The sequence below is a fragment of the Neofelis nebulosa genome, chromosome 6 (assembly GCF_028018385.1).
Source record: "Neofelis nebulosa isolate mNeoNeb1 chromosome 6, mNeoNeb1.pri, whole genome shotgun sequence".
In the NCBI taxonomy this organism is placed as follows: Eukaryota; Metazoa; Chordata; class Mammalia; order Carnivora; family Felidae; genus Neofelis; species Neofelis nebulosa.
In genome coordinates this window covers 137,431,455-137,456,752 of record NC_080787.1, presented here as the reverse complement: position 1 = coordinate 137,456,752, position 25,298 = coordinate 137,431,455, and the positions used below count along the sequence as shown (strand labels likewise).

The window sequence follows — 25,298 nt, the reverse complement described above, 5'->3', positions numbered from 1 at the left end:
CTTTTCCATTCAAGAAAACCATGTTCTCAGGATCCAGTAAGTCCCAGGCACTGGAGATTTCAAAAAAAAAAAAAAAAAAGTAAAATACTGACCCTGCCCACCAGGCAGGCATTCACAATGGTTAGTGTTTCGGTAAGCTCCTTTTCTCTTAATTCTCTATTTGCATATTCACTTACTAGCATTTATTCATTCTAGCACAGCTCGAACATTCTCATGCCATAAATTATACTATTATTTCTTCTCTAAATAAGCATTTTGTTAACAATTATCTAAAGGCAACTGGTTGGTTCAGAACTGTGCGGGACTGAAATTCATTTAAATGCAAAATGTGTCCCAATGAACTCAAACAACCATCCTGTATTTATTGAGATCTATGCCCCTGGGGCAACACCCTTCCCAGGCTGAGAACCTACGAAAATCTCGGGGCTGATACTCCGCACCTCTCAGGTTGGAAAAGGGAGCTATGCTCATTCATCGAAAGAAATTTTAACTTAATAGGTTTGGAGGTTTGATTTCTACACTTAGAGGAACCCGAAAAGTAGCAACTCTGCCTGAATTTTTTGAAGTATGTTTGGATGTGTAATTCCCTTACTACCTCTACTCCCCTCCTCAAGTTCAGTACTTAAAAAGAACCTTCCAAGTAGCATTTTCCTAAAAGAGCAGATATGGGGCGCCTGGGTGGCTCAGGTGGTTAAGCATCCAACTTCAGCTCAGGTCATGATCTCATGGTTCATGGGTTCGAGCCCCACATTGGGCTCTGTGCTGATGGTGTGGAGCCTGCTTGGGATTCTCTCTCTGCACCTCCCCTACTTGTTCTCTCTAAATAAATAAATAAACAAACTTTAAAACATATATAAATAAATAAAACAGTGAATGTAGTGACATTTCTATTAAGTTTCCCCGGGATGGCTAACTATGGAGTATCATGGCATCAGCCTACTAACTGGTGTAGATCAAAGAACTGGGGTGCAACCTGTCATTGTCACTAACAAGGTGTATGTGTGCCATTGGTCAAGTCACTTCACCTGTGTAAGCTGATAGGCTGCAAAATCTTATTTAAAAACTGAAGAAAATGGTATTTTTTTTAATCTCAAGCAACAGAGAAAGTCAACTGTCAATTTTGTGTCTCGATTTATTTCTAGAAAGACAGTCTCCTATAGACACTTGGATGACAGTTTTCTAAAAGAATAAAGATTCTTTTAACCTGGTGACTTTTACAGACATGCATAAAGGAGAGATAAACCATATCTTCCTCAGAATTTTACTAAGGAACAATCCTGATATCCACATTTACCCCAAAGGAAAAATAAGACGGTCTAAAAGATGGGAAAACAGAAGTGAACACAATCGCTTCGGGACAATCACTTACATTCTTTCCAGCCTCACACTGAACTATGGGCTCTTTAAGAAGCACATATTTTCTTTTCTCCTATATCCGTCCTTTGAATAACAGGTTTGAGCTTCTGAAGCTCCACCCCAACTTTTAAATCAACCAAAGAACACTGCTACACCTGCCCCAACAGCACTGGAATCTGCCAGCGAAGGGAAAAGCAAATCTTCAGAAAGTGCCACCTGCCAATGCCCCCCCACCCCCGCCGCCCCGTCCCAAACAACCCTGAACCCACACCCCCATTTAAGTGAGTCCCTGCAGCTCTCCCCTCTACAGACACGCCCTAGTAAAAGATGCATGGTGATGTTATCAGACCAATTTTCTCAGTGACTAAAAATTTACAGAGCAGGATCTAAGCAAGAAATAACAAGATAAGCTTCGGGCTCGATGAACTATCACCACAACTTTAAAACAGTCACTGGGTTTTCTGAAATTTCACTGAAGGCCTATTTTCATCAGTGATGTTCAGAAAAATGCCAAAACTTGAGGTTTTACATTTTTTTTAATGTTTATTATTTTTGAGAGAGAGACAGACAGAGAGCAAGCAGGGGAGGGGCTGAGAGAGAGGGAGACACAGACTCAGAAGCAGGCTCCAGGCTCTGAGCTCTCATCACAGAGCCCAGCACGGGGCTCGAACTCAGACTGTGAGATCATGACCTGAGCTGTAGTTGGCCGCCCAACCAACTGAGCCACCCAGACGCCCCGAGGTTTTACATTTTTTTGATATATATATATATATATATATTTTTTAATATTGGAGAGTGAGAAAAGCAGAAATCTTTGACCAATCTTCCCTGGTTTTCTGTGCAGGAATTAATTATAAACACCAATGAACATCTAAAAATGAATTAAGTGACACTTCAGGATGTCTGGAAAGATGAGACACAAGACTATTTGCAGGGGGGAAAAAAGAGAGAGCTATGGTTTATTGAGTACCTACTATATGCCAGTATGCAGAGCACTAATTATACATCAACTTAACTAAACCTCAGAAAACTTGAGCAAGTCTTCTTTGCCTCATTTTTCAGGTAATGAAATTGAAGATCAGTGGAGTTTAACACCTTGGCCAAGGTTGCGCAGTCAGTCAATGGGAGAGTGGGGATTTGACCCGGCTTCACTCACTCCAAAGCCCAAAAGCTCCATTCCTGTACACTTCTCAGCATCCCCAGTTTCTTTCTAAAACTACACCTTCCATTAGAAAACTAAGAGATCCCAAAGTAAATCTAGAGCATTTGCCAACAACCGCCAATTCCAACTCTTTACATTTGACGTTTTCTGTGTGGACTAAGATGTCTGACTGTAATAACCCCCACCCATCTGATTCCAGTCTACCTGCCTACCTACAGTTCCACCAAAGGAAATCTACTAATTCCCCAGGGCTCTGAACAGAAACAAGTTAAGTTAAAGCTTCATCCTCCATGCTTAAGAACTATTTTTCAGAAATCATGCCAAGTCCATGGGCGGTTTTACTTACTGGACATTTCAAAATACGTGACAGCACAGATTTAGCAAAATAAGTCCTATTGTTTTTCGTTCCAAACATAAAACAACAAATATGCTGTAATGCTACCAGCTGAACCACCGCCAACAGGGTAAGCACACTTTTTGGTGGTTCCCGGTAAGAAGATGGCTTGTTTTCCTCTCGGGGTCAGACAACAAATGGTGAAGAGATAAGCATCGGGAACATCAGCCTCCGGCCCAATCCAACTGTGAACGCGCAACAGCCAAATGCTAGTTATTTACGTCTACTCTTTGAAGGACTCTAACCTTTGCCACGCCAACTTCTCAGCAGGTGTCCCAGATTATCGTGCCCGCTTGGTTAAGAAACATCTTTGAGGCGATCTGCGGCTGCTTATTTTTTCATTAGGGCTTGAAATCCTACACCGGTGTGTTCTTAACCCCCTGGGGCCGAGAGCGAGGGCAGGACGAGTCGGAGGCGGTGGGCTTGCCAGGTGGGCGAGCGCGCCGGGAGCGCGGGGCGCGCGGGGGCTGCCCTCGCCCCGCCCCTCCCGCGCCCGCCCGGCTGCAGGTAACTCACCAGGATGCCCATCACGTCGCTCCAGAGCCGGGAGAACGCCTCGGACATGCCGGCGCCCCCCTCGGGCTCGGGCTCGGGCTCGGGCTCCGGCCCCGGGCCGGCTGCTCCCGCGTCCTCCATGGCCGCGTCCCGCGCGCCAGCCGTGCGTCCGGGTCCCCGGGGCGCCCTCGCTCCGCACCAGCGCGCGGCCGGCCCCCCCCGCCCGCCCCCCGGCGCCGGTCCCCGCCCGCCGCGTCAGCGAGCCGCGCCCCCGCGCCGCATGGCCCCGGCGACCCCGCGGGGCCCCCTCGCAGGCGCCCGCGCCTCGGCTCTAGGTGGCGGCGGGCCGCGCGACTGACAACTCCAGAAACTTTCCCAGCCCGGCTCGGCTCGGCCGCGGGGTAGCGGAAGGCAAAGTCCGCACCACCGAGTTTTACGGCGGGGAACCGCGGCGGCCCCAGCGGCGCCTAAAGCCGCGGCGAAGGCGTTTCTTCCCGCGGCCGGGACCAGCTCGCTAAGGCACGCGACTCATTTCTTCCAGCAAGTCCGGGCAGGGCCCCGCTGGGCTGAGCGCGGCGCCTCGGCGACCGGCCGGGCGCGCCTCGGGACCCCTCTCTGGAAAATGAGCTCTTCCAGCTCCACATGACTCTCTCCCCTCGACGCTAAAGAAAGCGTTTAGCAACAAAAGGTGCTCTGATGTCAGGCTCTTTGCATGGAAATGAGCCACAGACAGGAGAACAAATCGCCTGTTGAAAGAGCAGCCGCGCTGCGTCTCCCGCCTGCGCAGGCTTCCAGTCGCGCCATGCACGGAAACGTTTTGGGCCACAGGAACTCGAGAAAGTGGATCTTTAAGCGACTGCCGCCGAAAGCGTTCGCGAGGAGTCGGTGTCGCTGCACGATCGATCCGCACCTCGCCCCGCGTGCAGTCAAGCTATCCCAGGAAATGCAACTCTGCCGCTGTCAGCCGAGACTTGCAAAAACAAGTGTGAAAGCTTGGGCACGAGCCATCGTGTGCACCGTTTTTATTATGAGCGGGACGTTTTGGTTCCTGGGTGCCCACAATGCCCTGCATTGCTAGGGGTTTCGGCTGTTTAGGGAAAATGCGCTTTGGGTTGTAATGGTTGCCTTGTAGTGAGAGCATAGGGAAGGGCCAGTTTCGGAGCTAAATGTTATGGTTGTAACCACTGAGGCAACACACACTCCGTGTGTGTGTTTTTCCAAGGACAAGATCCATGACGGGTTTATTTTATAAGGGAAATAGCCCTGTAGAGGTATTTATCCTTTTATGAGTCTTTCTTTAAAACCCACTCAAGAGAATTTTCCCTGGGAGATGACACATCTTATTTGGTGATTGATCCCTTTGTGTAACCGTTAAGAACCCACAAGGAAACTGATCCTACGTTGCTGAGAGGTACCAAAAAAATAAATAAATAAAATAAAAGCAGGTGAAATGCTCCAGGAAGAGAGAGCCCTTGCTTGTTTTAGAGGCCTCTCTTGTTTGTTTTTGTTTTTCCTTTGGAGTCCACAGAAAAGGAGGGGATAAGAGCGTGTCCTTGAAACGTCCTTGCTACAGCATTAATTACTGGGAGCACCATCCATCCATGCACATGGATGAATAAATAGCCCTTAAGGAACGTTCAAAATTGAAAAAAAAACCTTTTAAAAAAGTAATTACATTTATAAGCGTAATCCCTGATGACAATAGTTTTGAAAGGGAAGAAAAACAATGAGGAAGTGTTCCCTTGAGAGTAAGGAGGCATCAGGTTGAAGGGTCAAGAGTGCTGGGCACTGAGTCAGTATGACCAGGCCTGTGCTTCCCTGAACGGATGCAGGAGGTACCCCGGATGTGTGCTCTGAGATGCTGGGAACCCCAATAATTTTAGTTAAAGCAGTGGCGGGCTTTACTAATATCATTATCACATCGATAGAGACATGAAACTAAGAAAAAAACCCCAACCTTTCAGGGTTGATTTCACTGGTGTGTTTGAGAATTTCGATGTATTAGTCACGTGGTAACTAAATTCAAGAAAATACGAACCGTGCGGCGTCTACCAGGAGGCAGCCTGTTCTCCACATAAATACTTTCGGGCAAGTGATGAAGCAAGAAGTCAAGTAATCAGGGTGGCAGGAGCCGGGTTGGGGGAGGACTAAGTCTCCAGCACCAATCATGAGTCTTTCTTCTTGACTCATCAGATGACGTAGGGGCAAAGCATTTAACCTTTCCGTGCTCAGTTTCCCCATCCTAGATGAGGCAAGGCCTTGCTAATTGCTACCCAAGTCCTCAGAGGTGATATTATATTTCAGGGTCATCTAAAGACAGGTACTTTTAAGCAACAACGCATATACACCTATCGATATAATTAAACCTTAGCCCACATTTTGGTGTTTCTAGAAATCAACCTATCCTAGATATTTAAGCTCCTTTTCTCAGTGCTCCCTAATAAATGTATGGGGAAATGAGATAACTAACATTGGGGGTGGGGGGTAGGGGTGTGTTGATACCCACAATTTTGCTGTCTGTAGAGAAGTAAGAACTTTTGAGGAGTCATTTTCAACTTCTACAACAGGAATAATGTTGATGACCATTTTTAAAATGAAGCTGAACCTCTCTGCTCTCAACTTCATAATGTGTCTGCTCAAAACGAGCCCGATTACTTCTCCCAAATTTGAGTCTTTCTTCCTTTAGTTAATGTCAATCTTTGCTTTCAAAAATTTCTTCAGGGGCAGGGCACCCGGGTGGCTTAGTCGGTTAAGCCTCTGACTCTTGGTTTCGGCTCAGGTCATGAGCTCACAGTTAAGTCAGTTCGAGCCTTGTGTCAGGCTCCACGCTACCAGCACAGAGCCTGCTTGGGATTCCCTCTCCCTCTCTCTCTGCCCCTTCCCTGCTTGCACTGTCTCTGTCTCCCTCAAATAAATAAACTCCAAAAAAAATTCTTTAGGGGCTTTTGAACAACATGTAAAAGACTGATCATCAACATCATGATCATCATCATACTATTTCAGATCTGATACAGTACCATTTACTCAGAGCTTTTTATAATATATCCCATGAGGGTGAAAAGGGGCCTGGGAGGTGATCTGGGTAAAATCCCTCCTTTCACGTAAGAAGAAATGGGCTCCAGAGAACTTGAACAATCAGTCCAAGTAAACACAGCTATGTAGCACAATCAGATTACTTGATTACTTTGAAAAATTCTTTTTAATGTTTATTATTTTTGAGAGAGAGAGAGAGAGACAGAGTGTGACCGGGGGAAGGGCAGAGAGAGAGGGAGACAAAGAATCCGAAGCGGGCTCCAGGCTCTGAGCCGTCAGCACAGAGCCTGACGTGGGGCTTCAACTCACAGGCTGTGAGATCATGACCTGAGCTGAAGTCGGACGCTTAACCGACTGAGCCACCCAGGCGCCCCTGATTACTTTTAAAAGTTCTTCATCTTGGGGCTCCTGGGTGGCCCAGTCGGTTAGGCGTCCAACTTCAGCTCAGGTCATGATCTCACAGCCTGTGAGTTGAAGCCCCACGTCAGGCTCTGTGCTGACGGCTCAGAGCCTGGAGCCCGCTTCGGATTCTTTGTCTCCCTCTCTCTCTGCCCCTCTCCCGGTCACACTCTGTCTCTCTCAAAATAAGTAAGCATTAAAAAAAAAATTTTTTGGGGGCGCCTGGGTGGCGCAGTCGGTTAAGCGTCCGACTTCAGCCAGGTCACGATCTCGCGGTCCGTGAGTTCGAGCCCCGCGTCAGGCTCTGGGCTGACGGCTCGGAGCCTGGAGCCTGTTTCCGATTCTGTGTCTCCCTCTCTCTCTCTGCCCCTCCCCCGTTCATGCTCTGTCTCTCTCTGTCCCAAAAATAAAATAAAAATTAAAAAAAAAAAAAAAAAATGTTAAAAAAAAATTTTTTTTAGGGGCTCCTGCGTGGCTCAGTCGGTTAAGTGTCCGACTTCAGCTCTGGCCGTGGTCTCACAGTTCGTGAGTTCGAGCCCTGTGTCGGGCTCTGTGCTGACAGCTCAGAGCCTGGAGCCTGCTTCGGATTCTGTGTCTCCCTTTCTCTGCTCTTCCCCTGCTCGTGTTCTGTCTCTCAAAAATAAATAAACGTTTTAAAAAATTGAAGTTCTTCATCTCCACTGTAATATGTTTGCCCTTACAAAGATCTGCAGCGTAGGCAAGTATACATGTACTCATAAGATGTGTATACACAAAGTACCCAGGAATCCTACTCACCCCTTCTGTCTTTCTAATTGGAATTGCCATGGTGTTGGTGAGTGAATTCCAAGGCAAGAAAAGGAATTCCAGAAGATTTCCCATTGATTTAGTGGAGACCCAAAAGTTGATTGTGAAATCAGTTCTGTGGATCCTAATATATATTCATTGCAATGAATGAGGAGTATCAGACTGCATTCATAGAGATTAAATATTGATAATACCTATCTCACTGAGTTATTTTTTAATTTAATTTGAGCGAGAGAGAGAGAGGAAGCACAAGCAGGGGAGAGGGGCAGAGGGAGAGAGAGAACCTTAAGCAGGCTCCGCACTCAGCCTGGAGCCCAATGTGTGGCTCGATCCCACAACCCTGGGATCATGACCTGAGCTGAAATCAAGAGTCAGAAGTGCCACCCCCTAGAGTGTTATTTCTTGAAAATTAGTCTCAGTCATATTGCTGCACATACAGATGTGTAACACATATATATAGAGAGAGACATATATGTATGAATGTAAATATGGCATGCTGTGTAAAAAGTGGTTCTCACTATGAGTCAGGATTTTAAAAGGTTAAAAGTCACTAGCAATTGTCGGGTGTTGCCTACAGTCTATGTAGGTCAGCACTGTGACGTAAGAAAGACAAAGAAGTCTATTGCTTGGCATTAAAGGTAGAGTTTGGAGTAGAAACCCCAAATGTAATGGAGTCAGGACAGAGCTGGGTTTGAATTTTCACTCAGGTTTTTATAAGACATTGGGCAAGTTATTTATTTCATCTGGAAAATGGGATAATTCCGCCTATGTAAGATGATTGTTGTAAGGCTATCTGTAATAACTCAGGCAATAATTCTCTATTAATTAGAACCTTTCCTCCTTTTTCCCTCCCTTTGCTTTTCCTTCCCCTATCCACTCATACCACGAAGGGGTAGCTATCAGCAGGAAATCTCCCCGTTCATACCTACATCTTGCATAAAGGAGTAATTCTTAGCCTTTAAATACGGTGGCTGAGGAAAGGACTTGGGAGGTTCCGTGTGGCAGGGTGGGGCGGTGAGGACTGGTCAGCTTTTGTAGTAAAGGTGGTAATGACAGCAATAACAACATCTGTCACTTACTGAAAATGTACTCTAGGTCAGTCAAGGTGCCTGACATCTAAAAAATATTTCAGTTAAACGTTAAATGGAGTTTATGATTTCTCGCCACGATCCACCACCCTGCTCGTTTCATATTTCAGTACTTGTTCATCCACGAATTTGTTCAAGCTACCAAAGTCAAGAGACCTGCTTGAGTCCTTCCCCTCGCTTACCAACAGTCCCGTCTGAACCGTGGATAAGGGGTGCCTGGGTGGCTCAGTCAGGTGAGCGTCCCACACTTGATTTTGACTGGGTTCGTGGTCTCATGGTCGTGGGACAGAGCCTCAAGTTGGGCTCTGAGCTGACAGCGTGGAGCCTGCTTGGAATTCTCTCTCTGCCCCTCCCCCACTCGCTCGAGCTGGTACATGTGCTCTCTTTCTCTCTTTCGAAATAAATAAACAAACCATGGGTAAGCCTTGTGGATTCTACTTCCTAAATACTTGCCAAACTCATCCACCTCTCTCCATCTCCCCTGCCACGGTCTTAGTCCATCCTACCAGCAATAACAACATCTGTCAATAGTTTACAATATTTTATCTAGATCACTGCTTCTCAACGTGTAGACTGAAGAACAGAAGCCGTGGCATCACCTAGGAACTTGTTGGAAATGCACATTTCCGGGCCCCATCTCAAGCCTACAGAATGAGACAGTCTGGGGGTGGGACCAGCCATCTGTATTTTAACAAGCCTCCCTAGCCGCTCACATCTGAGGGCCATTTGGAACCATGGAAATGTCAGACTAAGGAAAAAGAACACATGGCTGAGGAAACGCGAAGTTTTAAAATGCAATATCTCGAAAAACGATACCGGGAGATTGCTTTAAAAACATTAATTGGTTAAAAAAAACTGTCACGAGATAAGTGAGTGGCGATGCCCAAATCAGATGCTCAGCGATATTTGGCTTTAAAGGGCAATTAAATATTGGAATTAAACTGATAATTAAAATTATCCATAGAAGAGTACCTGTTTCAGGAACACAGCGTCATGGAAATACTTGGTATTTTTTAAAGACAACACCTATTCTGCAGAGGAAATGTAACATTAAGCAGAGATTAGGTCTGAAAGATTATAAATAGCCCAACTTATTCATTTATTTTTTTTAATCGATATTTCATTTTTTTTTACCATACTGCCTTCTGAAATTAAGCAGTGAAAATAGATAAGCTCATTTCATGTTGGCCTACGATCAGCAACGCTCTCTGGCACTCCAATGCTGGGCATCCCGCAGTGCCTTGGGGATCTAACCTCCAGGACAGACTGCAATGTTACATTTTTCCCTTGATGATGCCACACATTTTTTTTTTCACAAATGCCTGAAAGATGAGCCAACCTCATGCTAAAGCATTACCTGTTTTAAAACCTCTTCGTCTCAAAATATTTGGTAAGAGAGATGAGAAAAGAGCTCAGAGAAAACTAAACAGGAATTAAAACAAAGTAAAGACAGACCACAGGCTCGGGAGAGAAGGTAAATAAGCCTAAGGACGATGCAGGGCCATAAATACTTTTCTCTGAAATCTCTTCTTCCACCCTGATAAGCTATGTTACTGGCCTAACCCGTTAGGTTTTCATCTGTGTCGATGCTGTGTAAACACCGAGGTTCTGCCTGGGAATTATCCCGTCAGGCCTACTAGTATTCGAAGGCCATTTGTAATTCCGAAATACGAGGATTCTGAACTATTCAGTGATGCATCTAATGGACAATTCTGCTGGGCTGCTGATAGTGATTTCACAACGTTTAAGGCAAAGAACCAAAAAACCTCAACTCATAAAATTACTTCTGAATTAACATGAGGATAGTGTCCTGTAGAGAGACCCCTGGTGATGTGACAGCAAACTGATACCTCAGAGAGGAGAAAAAGGGAACAGGGAGAGGGCATTATCTTTGGAATCATACGCCCTCCTATTTATCTTTTTAGATTAGGAGAGCATAAGGGGGAAAAAAAGTGCTGATAAGAGACCAGAGATTGTGTTAAATATTTCCAAATTGTGCGAAGAAAGGCTTAAAAGCATACCGGGGAAGTATCGTCCACCAACCAAATTTCTTCGTCAACCTTGTCCATTTTATAAACTTTACCCAATAAGAACACCTATTAGGCTGTCCCTATCGCTTAAACATACTTGCAAAAAAGAATTTTTTCTATTAAATTAAAAAGCTCCAGTCAAAACTGTTGCTCTGTTTCTTTGAAGTTCCAAAATATTATGTGCCACAGGACAAAAGATTCTTGTTACTTAATTAATCCCGCTAAGCATAGAGGATTATTACAATCTTATCTGGAAATGAAGTAGGAGCCAGGATGCTTTGGTTGAACAACAACAAAAAGTAACTTATGGTTAAAGACACTTGTGTATGGCTATTTAAAAAGGAGGGGGGCACTGAACTGTGACTAACATCCCGGAAAAGAATACATGTTGACTCATTAAAACAAAGGAAAAGTATGATATCCTTTTACCATTCACTTTTTTACAGAGTCACGTATTTGCTGGATAAATTATTTAAGGAACAACCCTGAGTCTTAGGGTTGACTTATTTAGAAACCCTAACAGCCCAAACTGATGCCAACTCTCTATATGGTTCTGCTCTATGCTGTTCTATGTCTTTTGCGAGGAAGTCAACGTTTCATATCACAAGGAGCAAGATTTTAACACTAGTAAAATTTATCTGCTGGCTATTAAAATGAAACACCCCCATTCCTGTTCCCAGAAAAGAATAAACAAAAAAACACTCAACTTTCCCTTCGGCTATAAAATTCTATCATTTTAGAATCTTAGAAACATATATCTTCCTTCTCAAGCAATCTGCCCCCCCTCCTTTCCATGTAGAGTAAGTCATATGGTCTCCCCCTCATCATTCAAAGCCATTGTCCTCTCTTGGTTACTTTCTTTCAAATCGCACTTCCTGTGACACACAGAGCCATGGGTGCATGTGCACACGAACACACACACACACACACACACACACACACACACACAAAGGCTCAGTTATCTCAGTTCTTCTGAGCTGCCTTACACAATTGAAGATATAAATAAATGAACTTGGTGAAGAACTCATCAAAAGAGGTGATGCCATGGGAATGTCTCAATGAGCTTCTCACATATGGAGATAGAAGTTTGAATGACAGGACACTGGGGTCATGGCTACTTCTTGAAATAGTGCCTTGGTCAAGCTTCGTGAAACAATTCCCTGTTTAGGGAAGCATATAACATGCTCTGCTTCTATGGTTAGTGCTGGCCTGAATGGGTTTGAAATCTAAAAGAAACATTAATATGGGTAAGCAGGCACCAGATTTTCTACACCATTTCCCTCTCAATAAACACAAATATTTTTAAAGAAACAAAAAATGGATTGTCTAGGCAAAAATTTTCCCTATGCCTTATAAATGAAACAGCTAGGTGCTAGCTACTCTTTATCTAATAAATGTCCTCAAAAATCAGATGATGTTGATTCCAATAGCAAAGAGACACTGAACAAAGGCCACTTGTTCTAGAAATGAGGTCATTTGGACAGTCTATCCATTAAGAAAAAGCCTATTCTGCTTTCAGAGGTCACCTATTAGGGCAGGAAATCCATCTTTCAACCAGTGGACTTAACATCTGGCCTAAGTCTTCTGGGCTGAAATGTCAATTTCCTGGTCTAAATGGAACACACATGAAAGGAAAAAGATGAAAAATACAAATTTACATTTGCCGAAGAATTCTTCAACAGTAGCATGGATTATAAAAATTCTCCAAAACATAGCTACTCTTGAATGATCAAAGCTAACAAACGAAAACAGTAAAATATCTGTGTGAAAATTTTATTTTTTTCTTTAAGAACTACATAAAGGCAAAATTAAGAGGCTAAAGCTAAATCATAGCAAATCGACCATTCACTGGCAAATCCATAAATAAATCTACTTTAGTCTAGACCAACTCATCACAAAAATTCGTGAGGATTCATCCCAGGCTGGACCAGATTTGCTTTTGTATGATGAGAGAGAGAAAGAGGAAAGAGAGAAAGAGAGAGAGAAGGAAGAAAGAGAGAGGAGGAGAGATCGACTCACAAATCAATAAAACTTAAAGAAGAAAAACGAGAGGATTTTTATCCAACATCAGGAAATAACATTTTAAGGCTGGTTAAAAGTATCATAAAACATTTCATGTATAATGAATTCTCCTAAATAAATTTATCCTACTTTCTGTATTCTTTGAGAATATTGCATGATTTTGACTAGTTTTTCTCCTACCGGTTCAAATTAAAGAGATTTTGGTCTGTTATTCAATCAGTCAGTCATCATGCAACAAATATTATTTGAGTGGTGATTCTGTTCGGCATTATGTTGGGTATTAACAAAAGATAGCCCTGGTTTCCAGGAACATCTAATCTTTGTTTTTGAAAATGAAGTGTTAAGCTGTCCAATGTAGGTTTGTTTTATTTATTTATTGTTATTATTATTATTATTTTTTTAGAGTTTATTTGGAGAGAGAGAGTGCACGTGCTCACACGTGAGCAGGGGAGGGGCCCAGAGAGAGAGAGGGAGAGAGAGAATCCCAAGCAGGCCCCACACTCAGCAAGGAGCCTGATGTGGGGCTCAGTCTCATGACCATGAGATCATGACCTGAGCCAAAATCAAGAGTCGGCCACCCAACCGACTGAACCACCCAGTGCCTCAACTTTAATTTATTTAAGTAACCTCTACACCCCACGTGGGGCTCAAATTCATGACCCTGGGATCAAGAGTCACATGCTCTTCCAACTGGGCCAGCAAGGTGCCCCGGGTTTGTTTTATTGATTATTGGCCATGTGGAGCCTCGAGGGGGGTGAAATGTAAAACAAGACCGTTTTTAAGTCATGCTGCTAACCTGGGAAAAGGTTACAAAAATTAATAATGTGGCTACTTTAGCACGTGCGTCTTGGTTCCTGCCTGATCCCACACGACATTTCCAGCTTGATTTTCTGTTCGGATCCAACTTAGAATTATTCGGGGAAGCTCTTATCTATCTTTTTCCACATTCTCTGTATTCTCTGTTTTCTGCTTCTCTGTTTTGTTCAGTCTATTCATTTGTCTGAAATGTTCCCCTTTTCTCCCCCCAGCTTTATTGAGACATAACTGACATACAACATTGTGTAAGTTTAAGGTGTGCAATATGTTGATGTGCTACACTTATATACTGCAATATATCCACCATAACATTAAGCTAACATTTCCATCACCATCATGCCGCATAGTTACCATTTCTTTTTGGTGGTGAGAACATTGAAGATCTATCCTGTTGGCAACTACAGTGGTAGTAACTATAATCACCGTGCTGTGTATTAGATCCCCAGAACTTATTTGTCTTGCAAATGAACTTTGTACCCTTCAACCAATATCTCCCCGCTCCCCCATCCCCATGGCAACCACCATTCTACTCTGGTTCTGAGTTTGACTTTTATAGATTCCACATATAAGTGATACCATACAGTATTTGTCTTTCTTTGACTTATTTCACTTAGCACAATGCCCTCGGGGTCCATCTGTGTTGTCACACATGTCAGATTTTCCTTCTTTCTGATGGCTGAATAATAATACTTCATTGTATTTATATTTATTTGTGTCACATCTTTCTATCCATTCATTGGTTGACATACACTTAGGTTGTTTCTGTACCTCGACTATTGTGAATAATGCTGCAATGAATGAGTGCAGATATCTCTTTGAGATGCTTTTTTCATTTCCTTTGGATATATACCCAGAAGTGGAATTGCTGGATCATACGGTAGTTCTATTTTTTAAATTAAATTTATTTATTTATTTATTTAGAGAGAAAGCATGTGCATGCGAGCACATGGAGGAGGCACAGAGAGAGAGAGAGAGAGGGAGAGAGAAAATCCCAAGTGGGTTCCATACTGTCAGCATGGAGCCCAATGGGGTCTTGAACTCATGACCCACAAGATCATGACCTGAGCCAAAACCAAGAGTCGAAACACTTAACCAATTGAGCCACCCAGGTGCCCTGGCAACTCTATAATATTTCAAAAAATCTCCATACTGTTTTCCATAGTGGTTGTAATAATTTACGTTCCCACCAACAGTACACAAGGATTCTTTTTTCTCAAGTATCTTTATTTTTTGAAAGACCCATAGGATATGATGGTTAGTAAAAAAAAAAAAAAAATGATACCCATTGACATAAAAGAGAATGGAAAAGTGAGAAAGACAGAACTCGGAGAACATCGGCATTCAAGAGAATGCCACAGGGAAATGACACAATGTCTGAGTGATAATGGTCCCGGAGGAGGAGAATCATGATGCACCATGTCATGGAAGGTGGGAATTATAGAAAAAAGCCATCAGCAGTGTCCAACATGATGGAAAAGTCAACCAACAGTATACTCATTTGGGAGGCTGCTGATAATCTTACTTGGCCAGTGCATTTTCAGCATCAGGGGAAGGAGTAGAAGCTATATTGCAGGGGACTGAAGAATGATGAAGAAAAATGGAAAAGAAAAATGATAATCAGAGGGGATCACAAGGTCCGAAGAAAGATTTTTAAAGATGTGAGCAAATTTGTAAGTTAAGTGGAAAAGAATTAGTAGAGAAGGAGAGGTTGCAACTTTACAGAGTACCTCTAAAATAAGACCCCAGAGGAAATGATGGCGATGACGTTACAATTTAGATTTTTGAGAAACTACTGTTGTGGGTTTCCCTCATTTTGAGGCCAAATAGACTACCTCTCTCTTGAAAACACATTGCGTCCAGCCAATGATACAACAAAACTGATCTAAGCATTCTATGTAACAATTACATTCTAAGTCACATTTCCCCGATAGACCACCTTCAGTGGATTTTAGGGTTTTCATAAGCTTTTATGCAGACATTTTAGATATTTCGGTTCAACAAATATTTATGAAATGTGTATTGTGTACTCAGCATTGGGAATATGAAAATAAGTCACAGATCCTGATCTTGGTCAGCTTCGTCTAGTGAGGGAGACAGACACAGAAACAAATATTCTCAACCCAGCGTGATAAAAGAACGCCCAGGTCCTTTGTAAACCGAGAGACTAGATAGCCACTGCAGCCTGGAATCATCATGGAAGCTATCCTGTAGAAGGCTTTGTCTGAGTTAACAATTCTTGAAGGAAGAGTCAGAATTTGCTAGCTGTATAGGCTCTAAGTTGGTTTCAGGCTATGAGAACAACCAGAACAAAGGTTCAAAGACATAAAATAACAGTATGTGTTAGAGGAACTTGAAACTGTTTTAAGAAATGTTGGTGAGGGGCGTCTGGGTGGCTCAGTCAGTTAGGGATCGGACTCTTGATTTTTGGCTCGGGTCATGATCTCATGGTCTGTGCTCTTGGGCTCCGGGCTGACAGCGTGGAGCCTGCTTGGGATTCTCTCTTCCCCCCCCCCCCCCCCTCTCTCTGCCCTTCCTCCACTCGCACAGGCTCTCTCCCTCCCTCTCTCTCTCTCCCAAATTAAATAATCATTAAAAACAAAAGAAATGCTGGCGAGAGAATGGCTGGATCCAAATCTCAAGATACACGGGTGGTGGGTCCCAGTGCACCTTGTACGCTGTATGCTAAAGAGGTTAGTCTTAATGTTCTGGAAGAGGTCATTCTTGGTATTTTGATGCTTCCTACTTTCTTTTCTGGGATGGTAGCCTTCCTTTTACTTTCAGAGTGCTCCATGAACTGCCGAGGGCCCCTGGGCCGGGTAGGTAATTACACAGCCTGTGATAACAGGGTACACGTGAAACACCATGGGCACATTAGGGAGGGAGCGAAATTTAGAACACTTCATTAATGTGCAGGTCACACCTGCCCAAAGGCCATGCTGAGTTTTTTCTTTTCCTTTCCAATATTAGTATATGGGCCACCCCCCTTGATACTTTCTAACAGCACTACCAATCAGCTGATCTCGTCCCAGATCTCTCCACCAAGTCTGTGATCTGAAGTTGTTCACAATCTCCCTGGCTTTCTGAGTCCTTAACTCTAAAATGAGATATTTGGGGTCTCTTCCATTTGTAACATCCTGTGATGCCAGAGGGGGATGTTTAGATACAGAAATGGGCTTAGGGAATAAGGTCTAAGGCAGTCACGAGGTGCTAAAAGTCTGGGGAGCAGGCAAATGCCTTTTCTGCTTCATGGAAGTCCTTTATACAGTGCGTGGGTTATGGCATCTGGAAGATAACCTGTATAAGAAATGGCCAGTATATGCATTCTTGATGAGACTAGAGGGTTCCTCCATTTTATATCTAGAAATCAAACAGGATCTTCATGAAGGTGGCAAGCAGTGTGATGGATATGAAGAAAATTATCACTGTAAGTTCCTGTAAGATTCAGAAATTTGCTCGGATGCGTCACAATCCATAAAAGTGTTTATATCCTCTAACCCAGTATTCAGGTTTCTGGGAACTTAGTCTGGTAAATTATTGGGGGAAAAAATGAGAAGCTCTGTGCTCAGAGAATTATTATCACATTTGTATAATATTGAAAATTTGGAAAGAAGCTTCATATTCCACAAGAGAAGAATAGTCAAATAAATGATGCTATGGAAAGAATAATACTCACTGGTTAAAATGTTAATATAAAGAACATATAACAGCGTGGGAAAATATCCTTTGTATAAGATACTTCACTCTGAGAAATTAGGAGTGCCTATGTATAGAAATGAGAAGAAAACGTGCAAATAGTCTATGCCGTTGTTTCAACGATAGTAGGAGATCAATAAATATTTTTTGAACGAATAAATGAATGTAAAAGGAGAACTAGGAATGCACGGGGATGGTGGAATTTTGAATTACATTACCACTGAGAAGTTTTCTATGCTGTTACTCTGTAGTTTGATGATAAACACAGAGTTAATAGCTAACATTTGAAATGTTTACCGTGGGGCGCCTGGATGGCTCAGTTATTAAGCATCTGACTCTGGCTCAGGTCATGATCTCATGGCTCATGAGTTTGAGTCCTACTTCCCATGAGCTCGAGCCTGCTTTGGGTGAGTCCCACTTTTCTCTCCCTCCCTCTCTCTCTGCCCCTCCCTCACTTGTGCCTTCTCTCTCTCACTGTCAAAAAAAAAAAAAAAAAAAACAAACGTATCCTGTGTCTGGACGCTACCCTATATATTACATATTTTGAAACACTCGCTACTCATCCATCACCTTCCAAAACGTGCCTGCTACTTTTCCTCCTCCAGATTGAGGCCTTCATGGAGCCACATTCGATGCCGGTCAACACAGCTGTGCTCCAATGGTCTGGCGAATGAATGATTGAATGCCTCAGTGACAGAGAGTGGCAGAGACTTCAGCCCATGATATTAGTGCCTTAGACCACAAGGTCTCCAGTGTGACACCTGGGCAGGAATTCTCAGTACTCAGAAGCTTAGACTTCTAGAGTCTCTATGTAAATAATTGCAAAAAATCAGAAGGATTGAGCTTCTGAAGCTGAACGACTAAGATTTCCTCTCAAAACCCAGTCCCAGAAAGTATAACTTTTTACATTACTTATGATAATTCTTGAATGCCTCACTGTTCAAGGATGGAATGTGCTGAGAAAGGTTTACATATTGTCGCATTTCCAAAAAGGAATAGGAATGTCTTATGGCAAATTTTTAAGGAATGGAATCTGAACAGATGCAGCCTCCAATAAAAGCAAGCAGGAGCTGTTGGGAGTCACGCTTGAGAAAGGTTTTCTTAATATTTCCTCAAAGCTTCTTAATAATAACAAATATTCAGGAACCTCCTCTTTTGATCCACCCACAGTGTTTAATTTTCCTGGCTTTGCAGGTATCATGATAAAATGTGGTGTCCCAGATTAACAAGAGGTCTTTATTGGACTGAATTTTATCATTGGCTTATGCATGGCTGGGGTTTTTAGAGGCCACTGGAGTTGCTTGTCCGTATCCAAGAGAAGTATTTAGCCTTTGGTCAGCAACACAAGCAATTTCACCCTTGATTTTTCTTGGATACAGAGCCTACCTTCTTTACTATTCATCTCAGCTTTTCCATGGAGAGACGCTATTTTTGAAGTTGCTCTGTGCCTTTGGCCGTTTCTCCCGATTCCTTCCCTTGCTGGCTGACTCTCAGAATGGAGTTCAGTCAGCCAGGTGCCATATCTGATCACCATTATGTTCCTAGAGGCACAAATGGCAGTGTGTTTAGGCAGAGCCATCTCGGGGCATTGTATTTCAGTAGCTCGTGTGACATAAAGAGCCTCACTTTGATCTTTCAAGCACGCGTATATACTCAAGATGCACACCTCTTCCCATAATTCTATAATCCCTGCCTGTGCAGGAGCCTGGGCACTTCAGGAAAGCAATAATAAATGCTACTTGAAGCATCCCAACATATGGTGCAAGTTTCTCCCAGAAATATTTATAACCTATGAAGGAAAACCAGCAACACATTTCATAAACCAATGGTGTCCCATGCTGCTCATGCTCTTGGTCTATAAAATAAACTGCCTAACTTTCAGTGCCTGTGAGAAGGAACACCGAGAGTCCAAATGCACACTGCCCAGCATTTCCTGAGAGCTTTCTTCTAATCAGAGATGCATTCTGGGCAAGCCAATTAATCTGGGCACCATGCCCTGAAGTGGGCTGTGTGCTGCTCGATGTTAATAACAGCATGACATATATCTATGCCCTGTACCCACTTAATTTGTCCCTGGCTGAAATACATGAACTTTTATTTGTGCTATTATCATCATATCCTGTCTAGACTGAAAATGGCTACAGAACGGCTCCCTTCACATTTAGTGAATTAAAAATAAAAAGGCCCGTCCGTCTGCTCTGCCTTGCTTCCACCAGGGACTCTGGTGGGTTTCCACTCGGCCTCTCCCGCCTAAAATGGGAGAAACAGAGGGACGACTATGGAAGCTGCTTCCACCTGGAAAAACTTAGATAAGAGTGAAATTACGGCAAACGGCAAGCAAGGTGCTGTGACTCCAGTAAGAGGGTATTTTAAGTAAATGGCTTGAGAAAAACAATGAAAGTTTTAAATCAAGCTAGGCAGAAGTAATACTCGGACTCTATTTTTTTAACGTTTATTTATTTTTGAGAGACAGAGAGAGACAGAGCACAAGTGGGGGAGGGGCAGAGAGAGAAGGAGACACAGAATCCGAAGCAGGATCCGGGCTCTGAGCCATCAGCACAGAGCCCGACGCGGGGCTCAACCTGAGCTGAAATCGGATGTTTCACTGACTGAGCCACCCAGGCGCCCCTTATTCGGACTCTATTTTGATTCCAGTTTGAAAACACTGGTGTGCCAGGAAGTCAGCGAACAAAAGGATTCCTCTGTCCTCAGGGTTGCGAAGGGGCAGAATCTATTGGTCCCTAGCACAAGGATTCCGGAAGGCAGAAATGTTCAGAGGTATGGCAGGTTTTCTTATTCCTGAGATTTTGACAGGCCAAGAAAGTTCCCATGACTGAGCTTTGAGATAGTTTGAAATGATACAAAGCTGACCAATCAACGCATCAGAAAAACCAAAACCAAAACCAAAACCTGCCCAGTTAAGGGTTCACCCAATGATCAAGAGTAAGAGTGGAGCACACAGGCTTTGGCTTCAGACCTACCAAGTTCCACTTTTAGCAAGGATTCTCCAAGCCTCACTTCCCTGAGTTATAAAATAGGGCTAAAGAACAATGATACAAAAAATAAAATAAAATACGGTTAACGATAGGATCTCTGACGTGTGTTGTCCAAAGGAATAAATGAGCTAGTTTGTAAAGAACCTGACACTATGCATGGCACATAATAAATTCTCAATAATAATAATACTAATAATATGAGCTACGTTTATTATTATTACACGGAAAAGCACTTAGCACAATACTTATCACAGAGGGACCTCTGAATGAATAACAGGGGTTATTAAAATGTTCATTTCAATTCTGTTTAACATTAATGATAAATAGTAGCCCACTTAATCCCTTGAATGTTTGCAGATCATTAACTGGTTTTTTTTAATCCATCTATACTATTGTTCATTAATGGACTTGGGGCTTGGGAAAGAATAAGGTATTAGAAATGTATCTTCTCTTTCTTGTCCCTCCTCTTGAGCTAAGGACACAGTAATCGTGTTGGGAGAAGCGAAGAAGAAACTAAAAAGACATCTATTTCCAAAATTTGTTTGAGGGCCTAAACTGAAAATATATGCCATTGATTAGGGAGAAATGACCGTGAATATCTTAGAAATAACCCCTAGACTCAGCCGCAAAATAATATACTCAAGTGGGCTCAGTAAATTCCTCATTACCCTATAAACTGTTTTCAAGTCTGATCTAATAGGATATGATTAATAATTGGGATTTATTTTCTTCCAACGAGCTGAATAATTGAAGGGAACCCAATACGGCGTAAAAGACCGTTTCCAAACTGATCAAGTAAGCGTTTTCTGCTTTGTTTTGTACGAGCAAAAATAGTCTAATTAGTGTGCAGGGTCCTCGAGGATGCTGCATGAGGAAGTACGGGGCTGTGGTCTTGGCATCGTGTGGGTTCACTGCAGGACGTGGGACTGTATCTACGCCATACGGCTTCTAAAATGAGAATAGCACAAGTTAAGGCTGCAAGGGGATGGGACTTCTGCTTCTGTGTTGTTTATACTCTGAGTAGAATATCTGGTAGGCTCCAAGGACTGCCTGAGCTCCTTCCCAGCCGTTTCCACTTCCTCCCTAGACCATTCCTGAGAAGCACGAGCTCGTTTCTGGTGTAAATGTAATGCAACCTGAACTGCTTATGAAAATCTGGACAGGAAAACACTGAGCTTACGCTAAAGGTGATTTTCAGAGGAACAAGGTTTCCTTGTGCAGATTGTCCAACATACAGAGCTATGCAACAGAGAGGGAAGGGCTGGCTGGTTAAGGGAAATAAAACCAGCAAAATACGGCCTTGGGTTAGGAGTTAACACAACGTGTTCTGGCCCGTTGACACAATTGGAGCTCTCACTCCTCCACCAGAAGGGGCAGGTAGGGGTTTTTAAATTCTGCTCTCCACCCTAAACCCGGCACGCAGCTGCACGCGCACAGCCCCCGTGGCCCTTGTCGAGTAGAAGCGACATTGAAATGACACCCCATCTGCTCTACACATGTCAGTGAGCTCGTGCCACCTGTTGAGGGATTGTAGGGGCAGCAGAAGGGGAAAGAGTTTCGACATAGGTTTATCTATTTATACAAACAAAGAGCCACTTCATTCAATGTTCTCCCTCTGCCTCCACCCTCCAGTTCCCTTCTTTGCCAGAAATCTTTCGAATAGCTTTGCAGTGGTATTCTGCACCCAGAAGAGAGTTAGTTGTGTTTAAATACCACGTCCCAAGAAGCACAGCCCGTTGAAAAGATGCACTATACTTCACTCGGTAGACAAAATAACGGCTTTAGGTGATGCTCGAACTGTCCTCCCCGGGCATTCACAGAAAAGCATGAAGACAAACCACAGCCAAGAGGTTTTAAATCGGAGCTAAAGGTGAATTTTCTCCAGGTGAATCTAAGACACTGGATGGTTGTAGAGGAGTCTATGAAAGTTCATTCCAAAGATCTGGACCTTAGGAGAGCATGTGCAGAATCAGGATGCCATGTCTGCTTATGTGAGCCTCCACCCAGCCTCCGCGGATGCAGTTTCCCGACACAATATCCAAGACCAACTTGGAGGTTTGGCTCAAAAGTTCCCCTGCCACTAATTCCCATGCCCTGGGAATTACCACCCTCTCCTCCAGCATGAGCCTCCTCCTCCTTCTTCATGATCCCAGAGAAGTATCCTGCAAACCTCACACTCATAGGACTTAGCACATTGCATTTCAAGTGTTCGTTTCATTGTTTTCTTGTTAGACTTGAGCTGCCTGAGGGCAGGAGCTCCTGGTCTTTCTTCCTTGTTATTCTTAGTGCCTAGCACAGTGCTCTGATATAAAAGATTCTCAATAAAGAGTGATACTAATAGTCAACACTTAAGGAGTACTTCCTATATACCAGTCACTGTTCTCAGCACGTTAGTAATAGTACACATCTCCTGAGGGTGTTAGAAGCAACTTAAATAAAGAATATAAAGCCACATCCATCACAATCCTGGACTTCAAGATGTATTATAAAGCTGTAGTCATCAAGACAGTACGGTACTGGCACAAGAACAGACACTCAGATCAATGGAACAGAATAGAGAACCCAGAAATGGACCCACAAACGTACGGCCAACTCATCTTTGACAAAGCAGGAAAGAATATCCAATGGAATAAAGACAGTCTCTTCAGCAAGTGGTGTTGGGAAAATTGGACAGCGACATGCAGATAAACGAACCTGGACCACTTTCTTACACCATACACAAAAATAAACTCAACATGGATGAAAGACCTAAATGTAAGACAGGAAGCCATCAAAATCCTCGAGGAGAAAGCAGGCAAGAACCTCTTTGATCTTGCCCACAGCAACTTACTCAACACGTCTCCGGAGGCAAGGGAAACAAAAGCAAAAATGAACTATTGAGATCTCATAAAAATAAAAACCTTCTGCACAGTGAAGGAAACAATCAGCGAAACTAAAAGGCAACCGATAGAATGGGAGAAGATATTTGCAAACGACATATCAGATAAAGGGTTAGTATCCAAATTCTATAAAGAACTTCTCAAACTCAACACCCAAAAAACAAATAATCCAGTGAAGAAATGGGCAAAGACATGAATCGACACTTCTCCAAAGAAGACATCCAGATGGCCAACTGACACATAAAAAAATGCTCCACATCACTCATCATCAGGGAAATACAAATCAAAACCACGATGAGATACCACCTCACACCTGTCAGAATGGCTAACATCAACAACTCAGGCAACAACAGATGTTGGCGAGGATGTGGAGACAGGATGTCTTTTGCACTGCTGGTGGGAATGCAAACTGGGGCAGCCACTCTGGAAAACAGTATGGAGGTTCCTCAAAAAATTAAGAATAGAACTACCCTATGACTCAGCAATTGCACTACTAGGTGTCTATCCAAGGGATACATACAGGTATGCTGTTTTGAAGAGGCACATGCACCCCAATGTTTATAGCAGCACTGTCGACAGTAGCCAAAATATGGAAAGAGCCCAAATGTCCACCGATGGATGAATGGATAAGGAAGATGTGGTACACACACACACACACACACACACACACACACTGGAGTATTACTCGGCAATCAAAAAGAATGAAACCTTGCCATTTGCAACTACGTGGATGGAACTAGAGGGTATTATGCTAAGCGAAATTAGTCAGTCAGAGAAAGACAAATGTCATATGACTTTACTCATATGAGGACTTTAATATATAAAACAGATGAGCATAAGGGAAGGGAAACAAAAATAATATAAAAACAGGGAGGGGGAGAAAACATAAGAGACTCTTAAATATGGAGAACAAACAGAAGGTTGCTGGAGGGGTTGTGGGAGGGGGGATGGGCCAAATGGATCAAGGGCACTAAGGAATCTACTCCTGAAATCATTGTTGCACTGTATGCTAACTAACTTGGATGTAAATTAAAAAAAAAATTAGTTAATTAAGAAAATTAAGTTCAGTAAATTGAAGAGCAAAAAAGAACATAAAGCCACATAAATGGTCAACAACGTAGCTCATCTTATTTCATGCATTACGTAATTTAATTCTCAGAACATATTTTTTTAAGCAATGGATTATATATATTTTTTTCATTCTAAAGATAAGGAAATGGATATTTATAAGAGTTAAAAAAAACTTGCCTAAGGTCACTTACTCGGCTTAAAGTCCCAGAGCAGAGTTTTGGTTTGTTTTAATATCACCCTCACAGTTTTGACAACTAAGTACTGTCTATAGTATTGCTTCTCTTTCTTCCAAGTCCCATTTGTGGAGGTATAATTTACATGTAGTAAAGTTCATGCTTCTGACTGAGTCTTACAGTCACGTAACCGCCGCTGCGATCAAGCTATTGGAAGTGTTGAATCACTCTACTGTACATCTGAAACTAATATTACACTGTAGGTGAGCTAACCGGAATCTAAAGAAAAACTTAGAAAAACATATAGGACAGTTTCATCATGCAAAGAACGCCCTCATGACCTGAAGTGCTTAACTCCTTCCCCTCATCCCAGGCTCCGGAAAACACTGATCTGACCTCTGTCCTTGCTGTTTCACCTTTTCCAAAATGTGACATAAGCGGGATCATGCAGCATGCAGCCTTTGGAGTCTAGATCCCTTCACTTGGCGTTTCGTGTTTGTGAAGCGTTGGGGATCCATCCGTGTTGCCGTGCTTATCAGTAGTTGTATCTTATTGCCAAGTGGTATTCTATTGTATGGATGTACCACAGGTTATTCATTAACCAGTTGAAGTGTGTTTGGGCATTTCCTGGTTTTTGTTGATGATGAACAAAAGTCCTTATAAACATTCATGGGCAGGTGTTGGGTGAACATAGGTTTTCGTTTCACTCGGGTAAAGACCTAAGAGGGTGATTGCTGGATAGCATGAAAAATTTATGAGAAATTGCCAAATTGCTTTTCCGAAGCGGCTGTGCCATTTTGCATTCGAACCAGCAATGTGTGACAGTCCCCTTGATGCAGTCTTGTAAGTATTTAGGATTGCCAGGTTGTTTTCAGACATCCAATAGATATCTAGAGGTATCTCAA

The 25,298-nt window shown here is 43.0% G+C and overlaps 1 protein-coding gene across 6 annotated transcripts in view; it reads right to left on the bottom strand.

Annotated features, from left to right (window-relative positions):
- The window catches only part of SASH1 (SAM and SH3 domain containing 1), a 336,005-nt gene that overhangs the window by 193,493 nt on the left and 117,214 nt on the right, over positions 1 to 25,298 (bottom strand). Inside the window, exon 1 of one of the 6 annotated variants that reach the window (XM_058735580.1) lies at positions 3,429 to 3,636. The exons of 3 other annotated variants lie outside the window; for them this stretch is intronic. In XM_058735580.1, coding sequence (XP_058591563.1) covers positions 3,429 to 3,548 — 120 coding nt within the window. In that variant the 5' untranslated portion in view covers positions 3,549 to 3,636. Of the gene's footprint in view, positions 1 to 3,157; positions 3,350 to 3,428; positions 3,637 to 25,298 lie in introns of those variants that run through there. 2 more of the 6 variants (XM_058735586.1, XM_058735584.1) reach the window with 2 other exon arrangements.